The sequence below is a fragment of the Rhinopithecus roxellana genome, chromosome 2 (assembly GCF_007565055.1).
Source record: "Rhinopithecus roxellana isolate Shanxi Qingling chromosome 2, ASM756505v1, whole genome shotgun sequence".
Lineage (NCBI taxonomy): Eukaryota > Metazoa > Chordata > Mammalia > Primates > Cercopithecidae > Rhinopithecus > Rhinopithecus roxellana.
This window is the reverse complement of record NC_044550.1, coordinates 64,538,262-64,564,260: the sequence shown is the minus strand read 5'-3', so window position 1 is coordinate 64,564,260 and position 25,999 is coordinate 64,538,262. Positions and strand designations below refer to the sequence as shown.

General features: G+C 41.5%; 1 protein-coding gene across 6 annotated transcripts in view; it reads right to left on the bottom strand.

Annotated features, from left to right (window-relative positions):
• ABHD18 (abhydrolase domain containing 18) overlaps nt 1-25,999 on the bottom strand; it is a 70,694-nt gene that overhangs the window by 36,367 nt on the left and 8,328 nt on the right. For 2 of the 6 annotated variants that reach the window (XM_010389017.2, XM_030917072.1), the window contains 3 exons: nt 20,507-20,615; nt 19,146-19,230; nt 11,804-11,904 (listed from right to left, as the gene is read on the bottom strand). In XM_010389017.2, coding sequence (XP_010387319.1) covers nt 11,804-11,904; nt 19,146-19,230; nt 20,507-20,598 — 278 coding nt within the window. In that variant the 5' untranslated portion in view covers nt 20,599-20,615. Of the gene's footprint in view, nt 1-11,803; nt 11,905-19,145; nt 19,231-20,506; nt 20,616-25,354; nt 25,868-25,999 lie in introns of all 6 variants that reach the window. The other 4 variants (XM_030917079.1, XM_030917084.1, XM_030917088.1 and 1 more) reach the window with 4 other exon arrangements.

Genomic DNA, 25,999 nt, shown 5'->3' with positions numbered 1-25,999 from the left:
CTACTCTCTAATGAACCACTATTCTTTTATTTTATTTTATTTTATTTTTTTTGAGATGGAGTCTCACTCTGTCGCGGGGGCTGGAGTGCAGTGGCTGGATCTCAGCTCACTGCAAGCTCCGCCTCCCGGGTTCACGCCATTCTCCTGCCTCAGCCTCCCGAGTAGCTGGGACTACAGGCGCCCGCCACCTCACCCGACTAGTTTTTTTTGTATTTTTTAGTAGAGACGGGGTTTCACCATATTAGCCAGGATGGTCTCGATCTCCTGACCTCGTGATCCGCCCGTCTCGGCCTCCCAAAGTGCTGGGATTACAGGCTTGAGCCACCGCGTCCAGCCAACCACTATTCTTTTAAAAATAAAAACTAGATGAGTAGTAAGCATGAAATCAGAACAGGAATTATCTACATTTCGTTATTTTAAGTAGTATCTTACTTCTTTGGTTGAATTTGGAATATGGCATAAAAGTAACATCTGAAGTAATACTGAAAGGATAGCTGGTTTTGTTACACATACACACACAGATATATACATATACATACACACATATTTCTATAAATGGAATAAAATATCATGAAAACCTAGAGCAGTTTATTGGCAAGTATGCATAATTTAAAATGAGTGCCTGGTTGGGCCAAGTGGCTCAAGCCTGTAATCCCAGCATTTTGGGAGGCTGAGGCAGGTGAATCACTTGAGGTTAGGAGTTTGACACCAGCCTGGACCACATGGTGAAACCCCATCTCTACTGAAAATACAAAAATTAGCCAGGCGGGCGGACGTAGTGGCATGTGCCTATAATCCTAGCTACTAGGGAGGCTGAGGCATGAGAATCCCTTGAACCTGGGAGGCAGCGGTTGCAGTGAGCCAAGATCACGCCACTGCACTCCAGCCTAGGCAACAGAGTGAGACTCCACCTCAAAAAATTTAAATAAATAAATAAATACATAAAATGAGTGTTTTATCCCTAAATATTTGAGGAACCTAAACCCAATTATGTGAAAAATATTTTTACCTCTGATGCTGAGAAATGAAAATCGTATAGAAGACATATAAACTATCTTCAAAGGAATATTAATATTTTACCAGAAGATAAATATTAAATTTTCCTGAACTTTTATTACAATTCAATCTTGGGTAAAATTTGAATACTAAATTATGCCATGTTACCATAAAATTATTTAAGGTTGCTAAAATGGACGTTTTCTTTTTGTTTTGTTTTGTTTTGAGACAGAATTTTCGCTCTGTCTGTCACCCTGGCTGGAGTGCAATGGCACAATCTCAGCTCACTGCAACCTTCGCCTTCCAGGTTCAAGCAATTCTCCTGTCTCAGCCTCCCGAGTAGTTTGGATTACAGGCACCAGCCATCATGCCTGGCTAATTTTTGTAGAGACAGGATTTCACCATGTTGGCCAAACTGGTCTCGAACTCCTGACCTCAAGGTGATCTGCCTACCTCGGCCTCCCAAAGCGCTGGGATTATAGGCCTCCCAGAGCCACCACATCTGGCCTGAATGCTATGTTTTAAAATATTATAGTTCATTTGGAATTTTGACATAAGTACATTTCCAATATAGGCTGTCCAGAAGATATATCACAATTTCATGAGCTATTTTGTATTCCATAGGGAAATCCATATTTTGTGATCTATAAATCCCATCACCACAGATCTTTAGCAGTCTTAAAACTGTTCTTTTAAGGGAAAAGAATGCTTGCAGTTTCCGTATTTCATTTACCTGATATATTTTTCTCTACCTCAATAAAAACTGAAAGTGTGAAAAAGAAACAGAATCACAAGTAATGAACCAAACAATAATAGGACAAATAGGCTTCTCCCTGTGGATTAATCTATACTTGGCATAGCCTTAAACTTTTCCAACTTATTTGACAATATGACCAAAAGTTTAAAATCTGCACAAATCTTAAAAATACAGAAATTCGGCCGGGTGCGGTGGCTCAAGCCTGTAATCCCAGCACTTTGGGAGGCCGAGACGGGCGGATCACGAGGTCAGGAGATCGAGACCATCCTGGCTAACACGGTGAAACCCCATCTCTACTAAAAAATACAAAAAACTAGCCGGGCGTGGTGGCGGTGCCTGTAGTCCCAGCTACTCGGGAGGCTGAGGCAGGAGAATGGCTTAAACCCGGGAGGCGGAGCTTGCAGTGAGCTGAGATCCGGCCACTGCACTCCAGCCTGGGCGACAGAGCGAGACTCCGTCTCAAAAAAAAAAAAAAAAAAAAAAAAAACAGAAATTCCATGTTAAGCAACTTATGGCACAAAAATAATCAGAGTAGCAGGTAAGGAGATGTACATAAGGATGTTCATTGTGATGTTGTTTATAAGAGTGAAAAACAATGCAACTTAAATGTGCACCATAAGGAATTAGTAAATTATGGTAGAGTCACAGTATGGAATACCAAACAGCCATTAATGATAATCAACTGCATATTCATTGATTAATTAGGTCAAAAGAAGAGTAAGTACGGTTGTATGTGAACACATAGGAGAAAGATTAGAATATACATAAAATAGTGGTTATCACTCATTGGTGGAATTACCAATGATTTTTTTTTTCTTTTTTCTTATTTGCATTTTCTAATGCAACGAGATAAATTGCTGCACAAAAATGACAGGGGGAAAGAAAGGAAAAGTAGACGTCAATGTGCATCACCTGGGAATTTATAGTCTTTCATCAAAATAAGTTATGCTTTAAATCTGACTAGAAATTGTTGAAAAAATATTAATTATGTTGTAAAAATATGACACTGCAGAGACAGGAAGTCAACTTGTTTCCCCATTCCTGTCACTAACTGGAAAGAACCCTTCCTCAATTTCCAACAGATGTTGAGGAGTACTTCTGAGTCTGAGTAAAATCACATAATTTTCCTCCTTTCTTTATGCTTTATAGCTTGTATAACTGTCCAGATAAGGTGGAGAATCTATGAGAAAGGGACACATAGTTCCAGGGAGTGAAGTGATGATATGTAAAAACTGAAAGTTTCTTTTCCTTCTATATCCTTTTGCCTACAGGCTAAAGAGCTACACATTCACTTATGTTTAAAAAAAATTTTTTTTTTTGACACAGGACCGGTCATGCTCTGTCACTCACGCTGGAGTGCAGTGGTACAATTATAGCTCACTCTAACCTCGATCAGGCAATCTTCAGCCTTAGCCTCCTGAGTAGGTAAGACTAGAGGCACATGCCATCATGGCCAGAAAATATATTTTCTGTTTTTTTTTGTAGAGACAGTGTCTTTCTATGTTGCCCAGGTTGACTTAATGTTTTTTTTTTTTTTTTTTTTTTTGAGACGGAGTCTCGCTCTGTCGCCCAGGCTGGAGTACAGTGGCCGGATCTCAGCTCACTGCAAGCTCTGCCTCCCGGGTTTATGTCCGGAGCCATGAGGCCTGGAATTAGCCGACCTCTGTTGCTTGATCTCCGCAAAGCGGAGACAAGAGGGCACATTCCCGGGTTCTTTATTTACAAACCCTTCCCCCGCGCGCGCCCAAAGCTTTTCCCGCGCGCGCCTAAGTTTCTCCCGCGCACGCCTAAGTTTCTCCCGCGCGCGCCAAAACTGTTCCCGCGCGCGCCAACCTTTCCCGCGCACGCCAACCTTTCCCGCACACGCCAACCTTTCCCGCGCGCGTGCAAACATTTTCCCGCCCAGGAAGATATGCAGCCCAGGGCGCAGGTGCGATCCCGCGCCCGGGAAAAGTACAAACCCACGGCGCATGCGCGATTGTAATTTGAGAAGACCCAGCCCCCTATCACCGCCCTGGCCCAACCTCTTCCCCTGCCAGCCTATATAAGGCATGACCCTACACTCAATAAACGAGACTTGATCAGGCTGTTTGTCTTGTCTCCATTTCTTGTGTTTTTTTGTCTCCTCCATTCCCACTCCCCCTTCCAGGGCCCGTTCGACTGTCCTGCAGGTTGGGACACCTGGCGCCCGAACAGGGACCTGGACACGGGGGAAAAAGTGAGGAAGAAGGCACTAAAGTCGGCCGAAAGTGAAAGTGGAAAGAAATTCCTCCGGACATCGCGGGAGCCTGCCGCGTTGGAACCAGAGGTGAGTAATAGTGTCTGATTATGGGACAAGAATTAAGCCAGCATCAAATTTATGTAGGGCAATTAAAAGAGGCTTTAAAAACACGAGGAGTAAAGGTTAAAAGTAATGATTTATTTAAGTTTTTTGATTTTGTAAAAGAAACCTGCCCTTGGTTTCCACAAGAAGGGACCATTGACATAAAGAGGTGGTGTAGAGTGGGAGATTGTTTTCAAGATTACTATAGTACTTTTGGACCAGAAAAGGTTCCGGTGACAGCTTTTTCTTATTGGAATCTAATCAGAGATATAATAGATAAAAAGGAAAAAGAAAAAGATCCTGAGGTAATGGCAGTGGTTACTCAGACTGAGGAAATATTAAGAGGCAGCTCCCAAACCGACCTCGAAAAACCCATACCTAATAAAGAAATAGACCTTATATCGCTACAAAGTGACGAGGAAGAGGCTGGGGTCCCCTCAATAACAAATATAGAAACATCAAATAAGGAAAAGTTCAAAAAATACCCAGTTTTACCTACAACTAATGAAAACAAAAGTAAAAATAACCTTAACCCTTCAGAAGTAAACTGGGATAATTTGGAGGAAGGGGCAGCAAAATATCATAATTCTGACTGCCCACAGACTCTTACTTATCCCCCTCCCTATAATAAGGCTTCTGCCCCCGCAGTTATGGCAGTAATAGACCCAAAAGAGGAGCTTAGAGAAAAAATTGCACAGCTTGAAGAGCAAATAAAGCTCGAAGAACTACATCAGTCTTTAATCACTAGATTGCAGAAATTAAGGACAGGAAGTGAGAGCGTTCAATACCCTAAAGGAATAGAGAAACCCTCTCACTCTCAGAGACCCGGACAGCATGTCCCAAAAGGAAGGTCGCTTGGTAGTAGGGATAGGGAGGATTCCTCTCCTCGAGATGTTTTTCCAGTAACTGAAACTACAGATGCGCAGGGCCGAGCCTGGAGGCACCACAATGGGTTTGAATTTACTGTAATAAAAGAACTAAAAACTGCTGTCTCGCAATACGGAGCTACTGCCCCGTATACCCTGGCCATAGTCGAATCTGTGGCCGAAAATTGGCTCACTCCCATAGATTGGAATACCTTAGTTAGAGCAGTTCTTTCCGGAGGCAACCATCTGATTTGGAAGTCAGAATTTTATGAAAATTGTAGAGATACGGCCAAGAGAAACCAACAAGCCGGAAATGGTTGGGATTTTGATATGCTAACTGGCTCAGGGCTACCACCCTGGAAAAGGGTTAGGAAAAAGAGAAGATGGCATTTTACAGCCAATCCCAGCCATAGGAAAATTGGATAAAAGGGGGCTTGGAAATTTTTAACCGTGGCCATTGACATGCCTGCACCCCAAAAATTTGCTGATCCAATCACTTGGAAATCAGATGAACCCGTTTGGGTTGATCAATGGCCACTAACCAATGAGAAGCTTGCCGCTGCCCAACAGTTAGTGCAGGAACAATTGGAGGCAGGACACATTACAGAAAGCAACTCTCCTTGGAACACCCCCATATTCGTCATAAAAAAGAAATCTGGAAAGTGGAGACTCTTACAAGATCTAAGAGCAGTAAATGCTACTATGGTCCTTATGGGCGCCTTACAGCCAGGGCTACCCTCTCCAGTAGCAATCCCTCAAGGATATTTTAAAATTATCATAGACCTTAAAGATTGCTTTTTTACAATTCCCCTTCATCCTACTGACCAAAAACGATTTGCCTTTAGCTTACCATCTGTAAATTTCAAAGAACCAATGAAACGATACCAATGGAAAGTTTTACCTCAAGGTATGGCCAACAGTCCCACCTTGTGTCAAAAATATGTGGCAATAATAGGGCTTATACCTATTTACCTACTAACTGGACAGGACGCTGTGTCTTAGCCACACTTTTGCCAGACATAGACATTATCCCTGGAGATGAACCTGTGCCTATCCCAGCTATAGATCACTTTTTAGGAAGAAACAAAAGGGCAACACAATGTCTCCCGTTACTTGCAGGATTAGGCATCACTACTGCCGTAGCAACTGGGGCTACAGGCCTAGGGGTTTCTGTTACTCAATACACCAAATTGTCTCGCCAACTGATCTCAGATATGCAGGCCATTTCCAGTACTATACAAGATTTACAAGATCAGGTAGATTCTCTGGCAGAAGTAGTGCTCCAAAATAGAAGAGGCCTAGATTTACTAACTGCAGAACAGGGAGGCATCTGCTTGGCTTTACAGGAGAAGTGCTGTTTCTATGCCAACAAATCCGGGATCGTCAGGGACAAAATCAGGCGTCTACAAGAAGACCTAGAAAAACGACGAAAAGAAATAACCGATAACCCGTTTTGGACTGGGTTCCATGGACTCCTTCCCTATCTTATGCCATTCCTGGGCCCCCTGCTTTGCCTATTGCTCTTACTCTCTATAGGACCTTTGGTCTTCAATAAGCTCATGACATTCATTAAGCAACAAGTCGAGGCTATCCAAGCGAAGCCTATACAGGTCCATTATCATCGCCTAGAACAAGAAGATCGCGGTGGTTCATACTCACACCCATTATGACCACCTTCCCTATGCGCTGAACTGGACAGCCAATGACGGGTAAGAGAGTATCATCTCTCACTAACCTAAGACAGGAGGGCCGTCATAAGCTACTGCCTAATCCCATGACGGGTACCAGTGATGAGATGCATTACTCCAACCTAAGACAGGCGCAGTTCCCGAGGGACAATCTTCTAGCCATAATTATATATAAAAAAGGGGGACCTGTCCGGAGCCATGAGGCCTGGAATTAGCCGACCTCTGTTGCTTGATCTCCGCAAAGCGGAGACAAGAGGGCACATTCCCGGGTTCTTTATTTACAAACCCTTCCCGCGTGTGCCCAAAGCTTTTCCCGCGCGCGCCTAAGTTTCTCCCGCGCGCGCCAAAACTGTTCCCGCGCGCGCCAACCTTTCCCGCGCACGCCAACCTTTCCCGCGCGCGCGCAAACATTTTCCCGCCCAGGAAGATATGCAGCCCAGGGCGCAGGTGCGATCCCGCGCCCGGGAAAAGTACAAACCCACGGCGCATGCGCGATTGTAATTTGAGAAGACCCAGCCCCCTATCACCGCCCTGGCCCAACCTCTTCCCCTGCCAGCCTATATAAGGCATGACCCTACACTCAATAAACGAGACTTGATCAGGCTGTTTGTCTTGTCTCCATTTCTTGTGTTTTCTTGTCTCCTCCATTCCCACTCCCCCTTCCAGGGCCCGTTCGACTGTCCTGCAGGTCGGGACAGGTTTATGCCATTCTCCTGCCTCAGCCTCCCGAGTAGCTGGGACTACAGGCGCCCGCCAACTCGCCCGGCTAGTTTTTGTATTTTTTAGTAGAGACGGGGTTTCACCATGTTAGCCAGGATGGTCTCGATCTCCTGACCTCGTGATCCACCCGTCTCGGCCTCCCAAAGTACTAGGATTACAGGCTTGAGCCACCACGCCCGGCCATGACTTAATGCTTTTAATAAAGCATTAATAAGACAAAGCATATCTAAAACAGTTAAGGCTGGGTGCAGTGGCTCAAGTCTGTAACCTCAGCACTCTGGGGAGCAAAGGCAGGAGGATCACTTGAGCCCAGGAATTTGAGATCAGTCTGGACAATGCAGTGAGACCCCTATCTCTACAAAAAAAAACTAAAAAAAAAATTAGCCAGATCTAATGACATCAGTCTACAGTCCCAGCTACTCAGGAGGCTGAGGTGAGAGGATCACTTCAGCCAGGCAGGCTGAGGGTGCAGTGAGCCTAGATAGCACCACTGCATCCTAGCCTGACTGACAAAGCAAGACTCTGTCAAACAAATAAATAAATACATAAACTAGCTACATGTTTATGTTTTTTATATTCCCTGCACACTATTTTCATTCTTTTTTTTTTTTAAGATGGTGTTTCACTCTTGTCACCTAGCCTGGAGTCCAATGGCATGATCTCAGCTCACCGCAACCTCGGCCTCCCAGGTTCAAGTGATTCTCCTGCCTCAGCATCCCGAGTAGCTGGGATTACAGATGTCTGCCACCATGCCTGGCTAAATTTTTTTGTATTTTTAGTAGAGATGGGGTTTCACTATGTTGGCCAGGCTGGTCTCGAACTCCTGATGTCAGGTGATCTGCCCGCCTTGGCCTCCCAAAGTGCTGAGATTACAGGTGTGAGCCACCGTGCTCAGTCTCATTCCTTATTTATCACTTTCAACAACCCTATGAGATTAAGTGTTATTAGTCCTACTATATAAAGCCTGGTTCAGAGATTAAGTAATTGACATTAGGTCCATAAGTAGTAGACTCAGGGTTCAATCCCAGATCTGTTTAATTCCAAAGTTCTAGCTCTTTCCACTACATGACATTGCTTGCCTTTCATTCAGAGGCTATCAACAGAAAAAAAATATAAATTTAAAATAATGCCTTAGGGGTAACAAAATAATGGACAGCTGACTACAACTTTTAATTGGGTCTATCAAACCGGTCTTCGGTTAGTTTGCACTTTATAGGTTCATTTACAGGGTTGGTTAAAAGGTTAAGTAGGTTTCCATGACAGAATAATCTCTTCTTGACTGAAGAATTTTTCAAACGCCCATACATGTATCACTATTTTATCATTGCTATTGCAGACAAAATCTTTTTTTTATTTTGAGACGGAGTCTCGCTCTGTCGCCCAGGCTGGAGTGCGGTGGTCGGAACTCAGCTCACTGCAAGCTCCGCCTCCTGGGTTTACGCCATTCTCCTGCCTCAGCCTCCCAAGTTGGGACTACAGGTGCCTGCCACCTCGCCCGGCTAGTTTTTTGTATTTTTTAGTAGAGACGGGGTTTCACCGGGTTAGCCAGGATGGTCTCGATCTCCTGACCTCGTGATCCGCCCGTCTCGGCCTCCCAAAGTGCTGGGATTACAAGCTTGAGCCACCGCGCCTGGCCCAGACAAAATCTTAAAAGGAGAAAACACCTACTAACCAGAAACAGCAAATAGTTTATTATCAACAATGTAGGGGAAAAAAGTATTTTGTTCTTTTTAAATAAAATTAGTTATAACATAAAATAGAGAACTGTGTAAAGATCTAGGTTCAACACTGATTTAGAATTAAAAACAACTTAAAAAACCCATTATCAAGCCAGGCACAGTGGCTCACTCCTTCTGTAATCCCAGCACTTGGGAGGCTGAGGTGGGCAGATCATTTGAGGTCAGGAGTTCGAGACCAGCCGGCCCAACATGTTGAAACTCCGTCTCTACTAAAAATACAAAAATTAGCCGGGTATGGTGGCAGGTGCCTATAATCCCAGCTAGTCCGCAGGCTGAGGCAGGAGAATCACTTGAACCCAGGAGGCGGAGGCTGCAGTGAGTACCACTGCTCTCCATCTAGCCTGGGCAACAGAGCGAGACTCTGGAGACTCTGTCTCTAGCCTGGGAGACAGAGTGAGATTCCATCCCAAAAACAAAACAAAACACAAACCATTAACAGTGGCTGAGCGTGGTGGCTCATACCTGTAATCCCAGCACTTTGGGAGGCGAGGCAGGTGGATCCCTTGAGACCAGGAGGTTGAGAACAGCCTGGCCGACATGGCAAAAGTCCATCTGTACTAAAAATAAAAAAATTAGCCGGGTATGGTGGCACATGCTCATAATCCCAGCTACTCAGGCGGCTGAGACATCAAAGTCGCTTGAACCTGAAAGGCAGAGCGTACAGTGGGCAGCACTGCACTCCATCCAGCCTGGGCAACAGAGTGAGACTCTGTCTCAACAAACAAACAAACAAACAAAACCACTAACAAGACAGAGCTAAGAATAACCTCTGTGGCCGGGCGCGGTGGCTCAAGCCTGTAATCCTAGCACTTTGGGAGGCCGAGGTGGGTGGATCACAAGGTCAGGAGATCAAGACCATCCTGGCTAACATGGTGAAACCCCGTCTCTACTAAAAATACAAAAAACTAGCCAGGCGTGGTGGCGGGCGCCTGTAGTCCCAGCTACTCGGGAGGCTGAGGCGGGAGAATGGCGTGAACCCGGGAGGCGGAGCTTGCAGTGAGCCGAGATCGCGCCACTGCACTCTAGCCTGGGCGACACAGGGAGACTCCGTCTCAAAAAAAAAAAAAAAAAAAAAAAAAAAAAAAAAAGAATAACCTCTGTACTCTAACAAAGATCCAAAAAGCCAGTTATCAACTATTGCATAATTAACCACTTAGGAACCTCAGCTATTTCAGAATATCTATTTACATTCTCAAACTGACATGCTAATTACATACCAATCCTGAGGCGCTTTACTTAGCTGAACTATGTAGTCTGTCTAGTCTAAGTTACCACGTGTTTTTTAGTTTCTTCACTTAAAAGTACTTCTTCTGCCGGGCGCGGTGGCTCAAGCCTGTAATCCCAGCACTTTGGGAGGCCGAGACGGGCGGATCACGAGGTCAGGAGATCGAGACCATCCTGGCTAACATGGTGAAACCCCGTCTCTACTAAAAATACAAAAAACTAGCCGGGCGACGTGGCGGGCGCCTGTAGTCCCAGCTACTAGGAAGGCTGAGGCAGGAGAATGGCGTGAACCCGGGAGGCGGAGCTTGCAGTGAGCTGAGATCTGGCCACTGCACTCCAGCCTGGGCGGCACAGCGAGACTCTGTCTCAAAAAAAAAAAAAAAAAGTACTTCTTCTTCCTATTATAAAATCAACACATGTACATGGCATTTTTTTTTTTTTTTTTGAGACAGAGTCTCACTCTGTGGTCCAGGCTGGAGTGCAGTGGTACAGTCTTGGCTCACTGCAACCTCCGTCTCCTGGGTTCAATCAATTCTCCTGCCTCAGCCTCCCAGGTAGCTGGGATTACAGGTGTCTGCCACCACACCTGGCTAATTTTTTGTATTTTTAGTAGAGATGGGGTTTCGCCATGTTGGCCAGGCTGGTCTAGAACTCCTGAACTCAAGTGATCCAACTGCCTTGTCCTCCCAAAGTGCTGGGACTACAGGCATAAGCCACCATGCCTGACCTAAAACTAAAAATTTAAATGCCAAAAATCTCTCCACTCAGAGATAAGCAGAGTTTGTACATTCATATATATCCTTTGGAAACTTCTGTGTGATTATGTGTGCATACTTGTATATTTACAAAAATGGAACTAAAAAATCCTTTGTATTATCTTCTTAAACTTTCACATATTGTGACCATATTTCCATGTCACTAATGGTACCCACAGTATGGATAATTAATCACCTACTGTTGAACATTTAGGTATTATCTTTTTTTTTGAGATGGAGTCTAGCTCTCTTGCCCGGGCTGGAGTGCAGTGGCTGGATCTCAGCTCACTGCAAGCTCTGCCTCCCGGGTTCACGCCATTCTCCTGCCTCAGCCTCCCAGGTAGCTGGGACTACAGGCGCCTGCCACCTCGCCCGGCTAGTTTTTTGTATTTTTTAGTAGAGACGGGGTTTCACCGTGTTAGCCAGGATGGTCTCGATCTCCTGACCTCGTGATCCGCCCATCTCGGCCTCCCAAAGTGCTGGGATTACAGGCTTGTGCCACCGCACCCGGCCTGCATTATCTATTTTTTGCAACTATAAACAATGCTTCAATGAATATCCTTGTACATATACTCCTTATGTTCTTAGAAGAATTAAAATATCTTCTAATTCAGCCTTTTCAATAATTTAGGCCTGCCTTGTTACTCCTAATTTCAAATAACATAGTGTTGACATTATAATTTTAATGAACATAAATAACATATTAATTCATCTTTTTGAACAAAAAATTCTTACCTTGCAATAACAGATTCAATTGGCATGATATCAGGCACATAGTGAGCCATAGGGGAAACAAAGTGTCCATCTAAGATCTTACAATCTGATTGCTCTTCAATCTAAAAGAAAATCAAAACCAAGATGTATGCAAGAAAACTAAGATATCTTGGTCTATCATGGATGTTCTTCTAATAAAAAGTTCTATTCAATTAAAATCATGTTTTCAGCACCTACCATGTAAACTTTTTGTGCCACTGTACTTTATCATTAATTATTCTGTGTGCATAATCATTGAGTGTATTATAGGGTACATGTGATGTTTTGATACCGGCATACAAGTTGTAATGATCAAATCAGGGCAATTGGGGTATCCATCACCTGAAGCACCTATCATTTCCTTGTGTTAGGAACATTCCAATTTCACTCTTATTTCAAAATATACAATAAATTATTGTTAATTATAGTGACTCTATTATGCTATCAAATAGATCTTATTGATTCTAACTGTACATTTGCACCCATTAATCATCTCCATTCTATCTTCCCCTCCCTGCTACTTTTCTTAACCTCTGACAATTATCAATCTACTCTTCATCTCCATGAGTTCAATTTTTAAAAATATTTAGCTCCCACATGTGAGTGAAAACACATGAAATTTGTCCTTCTGTGACTGGCTTAATTTACTTAACACAACGTCCTTCAGTTCCATCCATGCTGTTGCAAAGGACAAGATTTCATTCTTGCTTATGATTGAATAATATTTCACTGCATATTTGTACATTTTCTTTATCCATTCATCTGCTGGTGAACACTTAGGTTGATTCTGCATCTTGGCTACTATGAACAGTGCTACAATAAACATGGGAGTGCTCATATCTCTTTGATACAGTGATTTCCTTTCTTTTTCATACATACCCAGTGGGGGGATTGCTGGGTCATATGGTAGTTCCAGTTTTAGCTTTTGAGGAAGTTCCATACTGTTCTCCACAGTGGTCGTACTAACTTACATTCCCACCAACAGTGAACGAGGTTTCCTCTTCCTCTTTCTCTACATCCTCACCAGCTTTTATTATTGCCTGTCTTTTGAATAAAAGCCATTTTAACTAGGGTAAATGATATATCACTGTAATTTTGATTTGCATTTCTCTGATGATTATGATGCTGAGCATTTTTTCATATACGTGGTTGGCCACGTGTATGTCTTCTTTTGAAAAATGTGAAATGTCGGCCAGGCGCGGTGGCTCACGCCTGTAATCCCAGCACTTTGGGAGGCCAAGGCAGGCAGATCACTTGAGGTCAGGAGTTTGAGACCAGCCTTACCAACATGGTGAAACCCTGTCTCTACTAACATACAAAAAATTAGCCTGACGTGATGGTGCGCGCCTATAGTTCCAGCTACTCAGGAGGCTGAGGCAGGAGAATCACTTGAACCCGGGAGGCAGAGGTTGCAGTGAGCCGACATTGAGCCACTGCGCTCCAGCCTGGCAACACAGCAAGACTCTATCTCAAAAAAACAAAAGAAAAATGTAAAATGTCTATTCAGATCTTTTACCCATTTTAAAATCAGATTATGATTTTTCCCTATTAATTTATTTGAGCTCCTTATATTCTGGTTCTTAATTCCCTGTCAGATGAGTAGTTTGTAAACATTTTCTCTGATTCTGTGGACCACTGTGTTTTTAAAGACATGGTTCCTGCCTATACACACTTCTTTTCCTTCCATATCCTTTACTATAATCTACTTGAAAAAATAAACTATAAATAAATCACATTCATACACTGACATGCAATAACTCAAAATAAACTACTTGTTAAGAGAATTCAACAACATTCAACAGTATAAAAATAATTGTTAACAAATTTCAAAAATAAGTTACCATAATCAAATAAGGGTTGACATCAAATATGTTACAATGGTTCAGTGTCAGGCAATCTGATGTAGAGTCATGTCAACATAGTAAATGAGAAAAAAACATAATTTCTATATGTCTAAAAAAAGCATTTGTTAACATTCAATACCTAAACTTATTCTCCCCTCCAATAAGTATTTATTTTCTTTTTGTAGAGACAGGATCTCACTATGTTGCTCAGGCTAGTCTGGAACGCCCGGCCTCAAGCCTCCCAAAGTGTTGGGTATTAAGGCATGAGCCATTGTGTCTGGACTAATTATTTCTTAAAAATTTCAGGTCAATAGTAAAAAAATTAAAGTAGCATTGAATTACCACATATTTTCATTCAAATCAGAAACAAAAACGTATCTGTGGATGATGTATATATCTAACTTTTAAAAAAATTAATTAACTAATTAGTTAATTTTTGGGGAAACGGGGTCTCACTCTGTCACCCAGGCTGGAGTGCAGTGCTGCCATCCTGGCTCACTGTATGCTTCACCTCCCAGGTTCAAGCAATCCTCCCACCTCAGCCTCCAGAGCAGCTGGGACTACAGGCATACCACCACACCCAGCTAATTTTTACATTTTTTTGGTAAAGACAGGGTTTTGCCATGTTGCCCAGGATGGTCTCAAACTCCTGGACTCAAGCAATCTGCCCGACTTGGCCTCCCAAAGTGCTAGGATTACAAGCTAGCTTGTTTTGTTTTGTTTTGTTTTGAAACAGTCTTACTTTGTTGTCCAGGCTGGAGTGTGCTGGCGCGATCTCGGCTCACTGCAACCTCCGCCCCCCCGGGTTCAAGCGATTCTCCTGCCTCAGCCTCTCGAGTAGTTGGGATTACATCACCATGCCCGGCTAATTTTTTTTATTTTTAGTAGAGACGGGGTTTCACCATATTAAAAACCACCAGGCTGGTCTCAAACTCCTGAGCTCACATGATCCACCCATCTCGGACTCCCAAAGTTCTAGGATTACAAGTGTGAGCCACTGCACCCGGGACAAGCTAGTTTTTTAAAAAACAAATTCTAGGTCAGGTGCAGTGACTCACACCTGTAATCCCAGTACTCTGGGAGGCCGAGGTGGGCAGATCTCTCGAGCCCAGGAATTCAAGATCAGCCCGAGCAACATGGCAAAAACTCTTTCTCTACAGAAAATACAAAAATTAGCTGAACGTGGTGGCATGTGGCTGTGGTCCCAGCTACATACGAGGCTGAGGTGGGAGGATCACTGGAGTCCAGGAGGTCACGGGTGCAGTGAGCCATGACTGCGCCACTGCAGTGCAGCTGGGTGACAGAGTGAGACCTTGTCTCAAAACAAAACAACATTTTGTTTTGTTTACACACACACACACACACAATTTTTTTTTGTAATCAGCTGGACAAATGTCATCTATTAAATGACTCACATATTTTTGCAACTGACTTAAAACACTACTATTACTATGTACTAAACATTCATATATTTCTGCCAGTTATTTTCAATCTTTCATTAGGTCTTATTTGCCTACCTTTTATTTCTGCACCCATATCATGCTGTGTTGATAACTGCAGCATTTTAATACTCATTGTTATATGACTGAACTAGTCTGTTTACAACTCTTCCTTTCCAGAGTATTCTCGATCTGATTTTACTCTCAGCATTTTCTCAAAATAATTTTAGGATGCTTTTATGAATGTAGGTTCCATGTTCAATACTTTAATTGAAATTGCATTACATTTTAAAAAATGCTTAAGGAGACATAATATCTCTATAAAACTGAATTTTTTTTTTTTTTTTTTTTTTTTGAGACGGAGTCTCACTCTGTTGCCCAGGCTGGAGTGCAGTGGCCGGATCTCAGCTCACTGCAAGCTCCGCCTCCCAGGTTCACTCCATTCTCCTGCCTCAGCCTCCCGAGTAGCTGGGACTACAGGCGCCCGCCACCTCGTCCGGCTAGTTGTTTGTATTTTTTAGTAGAGATGGGGTTTCACCGTGTTAGCCAGGATGGTCTCGATCTCCTGACCTCGTGATCCACCCGTCTCGGCCTCCCAAAGTGCTGGGATTACAGGCTTGAGCCACCGCTTCCAGCTAAAACTGAATTTTTAATCCAAAAAACTTTCCAATTTAGTTTTTTATGCCTATTAGTATAGTTTTTAAGTGTTCTTCTTATGTATTCATTTTTATTTATTTATTTTTATTTTTTGAGTCTTGCTCTGTCACCCAGGCTAGAGTGCAGAGAGTGCTATCTCAGCTCACTGCAACCTCTGCCTCCCAGATTCAAGCAATTCTCCTGCTTCAGCCTCCTGAGTAGCTGGGACTACAGGCATGTACCAGCATGCCTGGCTAATTTTTTTGTATTTTTAGTAGAGATGGGGTTTTGTCATGTTGGCTAGACTGGTCTCGAACTTCTGACTTCAAGTGATCCATGCTCCTCGGCCTCCCCAAGTGCTGGGATTACAGGTGTAAGCCACCGCACTCAACCCTTTTATGTATTTTACGAGAATAAGTTATTTGATAAAGCAGCAGCACAAACTAATACATTATTAATTTTTTTTTTTTTTTTTTTAGACAGGGTCTCACTCTGTTGCCCAGACTTGAGTACAGAGGTATGATCTCAGCTCACTGCAACCTCTGCCTCCTAGGCTCAAGCAATTCTGCTGCCTCCGCCTCCCAAGTAGCTGGGATTACAGGCATGCACCACCATGCCCAGCTAATTTTTGTATTTTTAGTCGAGGCGGGGTTTCACCATGTTGGCCAGCCTGGTCTTGAACTCCTGACCTCAAATGATCCACCACCTCAGCCTCCCGAAGTGCTGAGATTACAGGCGTGAGCCACTGCACCCAGCCCATTATTAATTATTAATAAAGGAAGCAGAACAAACTAATGTTAAAGGGAAAAATAATGCAACAAATTAGCTTTCTGATAGCTGGCAACTTGGTAAGAAAAGACAATTTCAGAATTACACATATTATACATAACATGGATTTTAAAATTAAGCAAGATACAACCCAACAATAAAAAGATGGAGAACTCAACGTAAAAAGGAGCAAAGGTTTGAAAAGACAGTTCTCCAAAGAAGGTATACAAATGGCCAGTTCACACTTGAAAAGATGTTCAGCCTCACAGCCATTAGGGCGTAGTCGAAACTACAAGGAAATACTTTTATACCCACTATGATGACTTGGACAAGTACAAAGTTGGTGCGTATGGCAAAATCAGAATGTTTATTCACTGCTGGTGGGAATATAAAATAGTATAGTCACTTTGGAAAACAGTTTGTTAGTTATCAAACTTATGATAACTTAGAGTTATCATCATATGACCCAATAATTAAACTCTTCAGTATACACAAGAGAACTAAAAACATACGTTCACACAAAAACTCATACTTGAGTATTCATAGCAGCACTATTTATAATAGCCAAAAAGTGAAAACAACCCAAATGTCCATCAATTTATGAATGGATAAGCAAACTGTGATATACAATACAATAGAATATTATTTAGCTATACAAAAGGATAAAGTTTTCCTTGAATGTTCTGATGCTGTAAAAAAAAAAAAAAACCAAAAAGAAGTACTGACACATGCTACAACATGGATGAACCTTGAAAACATTATGCTAAGTGAAGAAGCCAGATAAAAAAAGCTACATATTGCATGATTCCATTTATAAGAAATGTCCACAGTAGGAGAACCCATAGAGACAGAGGGTAGACTAGTGATTGCCAGCAGGTGGCTGAAGAGGCAAGGGAAAGTGACAGCTAATGGATACAGGATTTCTTTCTAGGACAATGAAAATATTCTAGAATTAGTGACAATGTTGATGGCTGCACATCTTGGTAATGTAATTTAAAAACCATTCAATTGTATATTGTAAAAGGGTGAATTTTATCTCAATTGCTTTTTTTTTTTTTCCTTGTGATGGAGTCTCGCTCTGTCGCCGGGCTGGAGTGCTGTGGCGCAATCTCGGCTCACTGCAACCTCCGTATCCTGGGTTCAAGTGATTCTCCTGCCTCAGCTTCCCGAGTAGCTGGAACTACAAGTGCGCGCCAGCACGCCCAGCTCATTTTTTTATTTTTCTTTTAGTAGAGATGGGGTTTCACCATGTTGGCCAGTATGGTCTTGATCTCTTCACCTCACAATCCTCTCGCCTCGGCCTCCCAAAGTGCTGGGATATCCTTGTCTCAGTTTTTAAAAACTAAGGGTAGTGGATCAGTAAGAATGCATTCCAAAATCTTAACAGCAATTCACTCTTGGGAGGGAAATGGAATTAGGTAGTGGAAAGTGGCAGAGATTAAAGGAGATTTTTTTTTTTAACTTGGTACATTTAAAATTTTTTTAAGTTTATCATTTTTTAATAGAAAAAATATAGAGGATAAAAATATTTGGCAAAATTTGAGGGTACAGGGAGAAATGTTATTAATTCAGAAGATACAGAAAGAACTTCTATGATGTAGAGGAGGGGTTTTCAATCTATAAAATTTTGTTCTTAGCAGTCGAACTCTTTTGAAAAGAGAAATCTAAAGATATCCAAAACATATGAGATGCAAGTACAGTTACTTTGGTTGAAGGGGAGTGAGGGATGTGTGAAGCTTGCCTATTTGTATCCCCTCTCCAACAATACATCAAAGTATGCAATTACATAAACCTAGAAATATTTTACAGAAAACCAGGTGCCTCCTTTAAAAAAAAAAAAAGATTTCAAAAACATCCTTGTCTTCTCTAATTTTATAGCTTTTTCTTTCTACCATTCTCTCAGGAATTAACTGTATCCCATAATATTTTTCCTGGTGTTATTTAACAGTTGTTTGCTAATAATTTCTTATGTGTTGATTCTCCAACTAGATTACTCCCCTTTAATACTCACTATTCTTCTGTAATGTTGAGTAGTTTAACCCTCCTGAGCCTAAAGACAGAAAATGAGATCCAGAAATATCCAGCCTAAATACTTCTCTATATATTTAGACAAGTAATAAACATATGCTCCCAAATATACGTGAACGTAGTTATTAACAACATCCAGTTAGTGCACAGATAGTATTATTTGTTTATTTTTGACACGGAGTTTCACTCTTGTCGTCCAGGCTGGAGTGCAATGGCATGATCTCGGCTCACTGCAACCTCCACCTCCCGGGTTCAAGTGATTCTCCTGCCTCAGCCTCCTGAGTAGCTGGGATTATAGGCATGTGCCACCATGCCCGGCTAATTTGTATTTTTTTAAAGTAGAGACGGGGTTTCTCCACGTTGGTCAGGCTGGTCTAGAACTCCCAACCTCAGGTGATCCACCTGCCTCCGCCTCCCAAAGTGCTGGGATTACAGGCGTGAACCACTGCGCCCGGCCCACAAATAGTATTCTTTAAATATGAAATGAAAAATCCATACTGCACTCATATTTTAGTGTTTATTGTTGTTATACTCCAATATGTAATCTATTCTTAGACATATTTATGTCAAACCACAATTCCTATAACTGTTTTTCTCTTATTTGAATACCTTATCAATGTGTACTGGATAATCGCTTGAAACCAGATTCTGGCATCTCTCTCGATTTCCAATCATCTTTCTGAATTCAAAGAGTCTATTATGGGAAAGAAGACAAAAAGGAAAAAAGTCATCTTTTATATCACCTACTAGGCATATTATAATTGAGACTGATTAACAGTAATTAAAAATTAGCAAATCTAGTTCATAAGCCATATTAAAATTTAATTTTGATCATTAAAGAAAGAGATTAGGCTGTTTTTTCCCAAACTGAACACTTTTTTCAGAAAAATGCGAGAAACAATATTGTTCAGAAAGTAATTAATACATACAAGACTCAAAATTAAAGGCACCAATGCTGAAAATTCATTTTCTTTTCTTTTTTTCCGAGACGGAGTGTTGCTTTGTCACCCAGGCTAGAGTGCAGTGGCGCGATCTCACTTCACCGCAACCTCTGCCTCCCGGGTTCAAGCAATCCTGCCTCAGCCTCCCGAGTAGCTGGGATTACAGGCATACGCCACCACACCTGGCTAATTTTTGTATTTATTTTTTTGAGACAAGAGTCTCACACTGTCGCCCTGGCTGGTGTGCAGTAGCGCGATCTCGGTTGCTGCAACCTCCGCCACCCGGGTTCAAGCGATTCTCCGGCCTTAGCCTCTGGAGTAGCTAAGATTACAGGTGCCCGCCACCACGCCCGGCTAATTTTTTGTATTTTTAGTAGAGACGGGATTTCACTACATTAGCCAGGCTGTTCTTGAACTCCTGACATCATGATCCGCCTGCCTCGGCCTCCCAAAGTGCTGGAATTACAGAGTGAGCTAGCGCGCCTGGCCAATTTTTTTGTTTTTAGTAGAGACGGTTTTACCATGTTGGCCAGGTTGGTCTGGAACTTCTGACTTCGTGATCCGCCCACCTCAGTCTCCCAAAGTGCTGGAATTACAGGAGTGAGCTACCAATCCTGGGCGAAAATTCATTTTCTTAAGTCCAGATTTTCCTATGAGCTACAGTGTATTCCAGTTTTAAAGTCACTACAAATTCGGGTTACCCAAGAAGACTCAATCCTTGGAAACTACATATAATTCTTATCAGCTTAATAATTACTGAAGTAAAAAATCTACTCTGTGTTTCTGAGAGCTATTTAAAAAATCTGAATTATTTTTAAAATAGTACAATTTATGATATGGGCTAAAATTTAAGAGAAATAACTAAAAAGACAAAAGTAAAAAGGAAATAATTGCATTTTACATAGTTTAATGTCTAATTTGCTAGACAAATGCTCTGTATTTGAGAGTAAGGGATTTTATAACAAAGTTTTAAATGTTCATTAAAACAACAAATTCAGAACAAGTATTCAGGAAAAAAAAATTGCTTGCCTTTTGAGATCTTCTGGCCTTCCCCATCCTCTGATAAAAAGTTTTGTTAGGAGAAGCCTCCGGTATAGAATATCTAACTTGCTCACACCCATCAGTAGCAAACAAGCATCTATAAAACAAAATTAAAATGGTTTCAAAATGTTTTATTTTTTTCAAGGCAGCAGGTCAATTCTCTAACCATTTCTTTGACTATCATGTAAAATTAAAGATTCAGACTAAATTCTTGAATTAATTCCTTTGGAAACAAAATACAAGATTTTGGGGAAAAAAAGAGCTGGGTTGAAAAGAGAAGATGTACACTCTTGAACTTCACTAAACTGTGAATTCCTCTAGGGTAGGATCTTCCCATCCTCCATACAGTTGCTGAAATAAGTACCCTCTATTTGCTGGAAAAAAATAGTAGGGGAATATGTGATAGTATATTATCTGCCAGGCACCGCTATTTTAAGAACTAAAAACACATGCACAGGTTCTCATTAAACCTACCAACAATTTTGAGGAAGGATTTATTATCCCAATTATATAGACAAGAAAACTGAAGCACAGATAATTTACTCAAGGTCACACAACTAGTGGGAAACATAGCTAAGATTCAATTCCAGGCACACAGCTCAACATCTAACTACGACACTACACTCTCCTCTACTATACTACAGTGAACGAAAAATAATAATCACTGCTACTACTTTCATACCATTTATCTATCTTCTCAAATATTTCCAAAGATTTTTAAGTATCTACCTCCATCTTGTCAAACTGAATGGTAAGATTTTGATTTGTGGATGAAACCTGACTCGGATTCAGGGTTTACTCTACTTAGATAAACGAAAAATGAAAATCTGCATTTCCTTTTTCAATTGTTTTTTCTCAGATCTTAGGAAATCTGCATTTCCATCAATGAGCTTTAAGAAGAACTTATCTATTGCTTCAGATTTTTTTGAAACCATTCCTTTTATCTTCTATTTTTACTTTTTCATTTTTTAATAACCTGCAAGTCCAACTTAATATCCTCTGTTTGCCTAGGTATAGAATGTAACCCACCATCAATTGGGCTGGCATTTAAGTTTTTTTATGGTTGGACCAGCAAAACCAAGTCATTCATACTGCCTTTTATAATTCTCAGTACCAAGAAGAAACATTTACTAGCTAATGTACTTGTTAGACAAGACAACCTATAGCCAGAGTATAGGATTAAGTGTTTTTTTTGAAAGCACCCCTCTTTTTCCCAGTTTCCATGTGCTCTTCAATGACTCTTTGATAAATGTGTGGTTTAGACATAACAATGTTTGAAAAAATGTATTGCATACACAGTTTTGTTATTATACTATTTACGTCTACCACTATACATAAACAAACTGGTATTAATTACTAGAGTCCTATAAATTACCATCCATCCAGTGTTAAGTGCAGTTCACCATAGATGAACCATCCCTGGGATGGTTAATAAGTTCCTGAACTTGTAAGACTATGTATGATTTTTTTCATTCAACAAATATTTATTAACTGCTTATTTATTCCAATCATTATTTTAGGCCCTGTGCCACAAAAATGACAAAGGAATGGTCTTGTTCTCATTGATCTTAGATTTTAGTGGAGGGAAAATAATTAAAAATTTTTAAAAATCTATCAATCAAAGTAAGTAAGAGTAGAAGATAATAACACTGATGAAAATGAAACAAGGCAATGTGGTAACAACTAAAGGGCTCTTCTGATAATTTTAAAAAATCTTTAAGAGGTACCAAAAAGGCAATACAGATGCTCCTCAACCTACAATGGGATTGCATCCCAATAAACCCATCATAAGTAAAAAAAAAATCATATGTGCAATATACATTTAATACCCTGACAAACCTATGGTCAAGTCAAAACAATCATAAGCCAAACCATCATAAGTTAGAGACTGTATGTATTTAAGCCAATAGCTACATGACAAGGAGCATTCAAGTCTTTAAATTGCAAATCTCATTAAAATCATACACCTCTTGAAATCTACCCATTACTATGTTCCAGTGAAATTCGTTGAAAATTACCTACTCAGTGGGTAAAGCACAGGTAGAGATAATTAATATAAGGGAAAGGAAAGAAAAAATAATTACATACTCTGTTTTTAAATTAAAAAACGCTCACTGTAAAATTCTTAAATTCACCAATATGAAGGTATGTATAGTAAAATTGGGGAAAATAATCCCCTTCCAATCAGTTTTTTTTTTTTTTGAGAGGGAGTCTCGCTGTTGCCTAGGCTGGAGTGCAGTGACGGGATCCCAAGCTCACTGCAACCTCCGCCCCCTGGGTTCAGGCAATTCTCCTGTCTCAGCCTCCTGAGTAGCTGGGACTACAGGCACCCACCACCATCCCCAGCTAATTTTTGTATTTTCAGTAGAGATGGGGTTTCACCATGTTGGCCAGGCTGGTCTTGAACTCCTGAGCTCAGGTGATCCGTCCGCCTTGGCCTCTCAAAGTGCTGGGATTACAGACGTGAGCCACTGTACCTGGCCCCCTTCCTATCACTTTTAATTTTACTTTTCAGGCATATCTAGTGCTAACAGTTTGGAGTCTACTCTTTCTGATCTTTTTCTTGTTGATGTTACTTATTCACCTACACATAACTGTCTTGCTCTGTTTTGTGTTGCTATAACAGAGTAACACCAGCTGGGTAATTTATAAAGAAGAGAAATTTACTTCTTAAAATTCTGCAGGCTGGAAGTCCAAGGCTGAGGGGTAAACATTTGGTGAGGACCTTGCTGCATCATAACATGGTGGAAGTATCACATGATAAGAGCAACAGAGAATTGAACTCACCTTTTTTTTTTTTTTTTTTTTTGAGACGGAGTCTCGCTCTGTCGCCCGGGCTGGAGTGCAGTGGCCGGATTTCAGCTCACTGCAAGCTCCGCCTCCCAGGTTTACGCCATTCTCCTGCCTCAGCCTCCAGAGTAGCTGGGACTACAGGCACCGCCACCTCGCCCGGCTAGTTTTTTGTATTTTTTAGTAGAGACAGGGTTTCACCGGGTTAGCCCACTCTCCAGATAACTAATTCACTTCCAAAATAATAACATTAATCCATCCATGAGGATAAAGCCCTCATAACCTAATCATCACTAATAGCCTGGGTGACAGAGCAAGATTCCGTCTCAAAATAAAATAAATAAAATAAAATAAAGTAAAATAAAAAAGTAAATTATCCCAACCCTATAAAATGGGCATAAATATAATACAAATACTGATTTTAAGGAAATTCCATATGCCATAAAGTAGACCTAAAATTAATATTCTATCTAAAGTAAACACTAGTTATCTAATCAGCCATGCTTTGTTTTCCTCCATAAAATTTAGAATTTGGCAGAAGCTTCTTCCCTTCCTAGGTAATAAATAAATACATAAAACGTGGAAGCTTTTAGTGCCCACTGGCAGATGAATGGATAAGCAAAGTAAGTACATACAAACAATCACAACACACAATAGGAATATATTCAGTCATACAAAGGAAGGAACTTCTGGCACATGATACAACATGGATGAACTCAGAGGACATTACGCTAAGTGAAATAAGTCAGTCACAAAAAGACAAATATTGTATGATTCAATTTAAACAAGATACCTAGAGTAGTCAGATTCAAAGAGGCAGAAAGTAGAAGGATGGTTGCCCAGTACTAGGGGGACGGGAAAAGGGGAAGGCTATTGTTTAATGGGTATAGAGTTTCAGTTTTGCAAGATGAAAACTGGAGATGGACAGTGGTGATACAGCTGCACAACAATATAAATGTACTTACCTTTGAACAACAGAGTTAAAATTATTAAGATGGTAAATTCTGTTAGTGTATTTTACCACAAGAAAAAAAACTGAGAAAACAAAATAGAATTTGGGGTTAATCTGAGTCTCCAAATACAATTCTGAGGGGAATTAAATTGATGCTTTCTTTTCCTTTTGACAGCTTTGTCAGTAAGCAGAAGTAGTTCACTATTCTTTTTTTTTGAGAGTTTTCGCTCTTGTTGCCTAGGTTGGAGTACAATGGAGCGATCTTGGCTCACTGCAACCTCCACCTCTTGGGTTCAAGCAATTCTCCTGGCTCAGCCTCCCAAGTAGCTGAGATTATAGGCGTCCACCACCATGCCCAGCTGATTTTTGTATTTTTAGTAGAGATGGGGTTTCACCGTGTTGGCCAGGCTGGTCTCAAACTGCTGACCTCAGGTGATCCACCCTCCACCCTCTTCAGCCTCCTAAAGTGCTGGGATTACAGGTGTGAGCCACCGCGTCCAGCCAGAAGTAGCTCACTATTTAACTCAGAACAGAACTTGCCAGATGCCATGGCTTACACCTGTAATCCCACACTTTGGGAGGCTGAGGTGGGTGGATCGCTTGAGCCCAGAAGTTCAAGACCAGCCTGGGCAACATGGTGAAATCCCATCTCTACAACAAATACAAAAAACTAGCCATATATGGTGGTGCATGCCCGTAGTTCCAGCTACTTAGGAGGCTGAGGTGGGACGATTGCTTGAACTGAGTGGGCAGAGGCTACGGTGAGCCAAGATCATGCTACTACACTCCAGGTCTGGGTGACAGAGTGAGACCACATCACACAAAAATAATAAACAGTTGGGTGCAGTGGTCCACAGTGGTGTGTGCCTGTAGTCCCAGCTACTCAGAAGGCTAAGGTGGGAGGATAGCTTGAGCCTGGGAAAGTGAGGTGGCAGTGAGCTATGATAGTGCTGTTGCTCTTCAGTGTGGGTGACAGAGTAAGACTCTGTCTCAAAAAACAAAACAAAACAAAACCACAAAACTTAAGGTTAATATTCTCTTCAAAAAAGACCACTACATAATTTAAATAGTTGGAAGCTTTTAATAACTGAGACCTTTAAAGAATAGAATTTGAAGAACAAATCTCTTGCATCTGGTTTGTTTTCTCCATCTTCTTCCCTTTTCCTTGAGGATTACCTTCCAAGAACCCAGCCTACTTCGGTTTTCTGTTTCAGGATCTCATCTGGCTTCAATCAAGGTGTCAGCTGGGCTTCATTTTCATCTGTAGGCTTGAAGAGACAAGAACTCACTTCCACGCTTACTCAGGTTGAAGGCAGAATTCATTTTTTTCGTGGCTGTGGGACCATGAGCTTTAATTTTTTTTTTTTTTTTTTTTTGCTGTCCATCAGCCAGAGGCCAGCCTCCGCTCCTGGAGGCTATCCACAGCTCCCTGTCATATGGCTGTCTTCATAGGAAGTTCACAACATGGCAGCTATTTCTTCAAGGCCAGCAGGAAAGTGTGAGCCACATGAGCCATACTTTTGCCATATAACATAATGTCATCATGGGAATGACAGTCAATCACCTTTGCCATATGACTGGTTAGAAAGCAAATCATGGGTTCTGCCCTAACTCAAGGAAAGGAATCACACAAAAATATGAACATCAGAATTTGAGGATCTTGAGGGCCACCTTAGAAACTGTCTGCTACGCTGGGAGAAACCAATTGTACTTCTCAGGTTTTGAGTAGAGTATCTGGG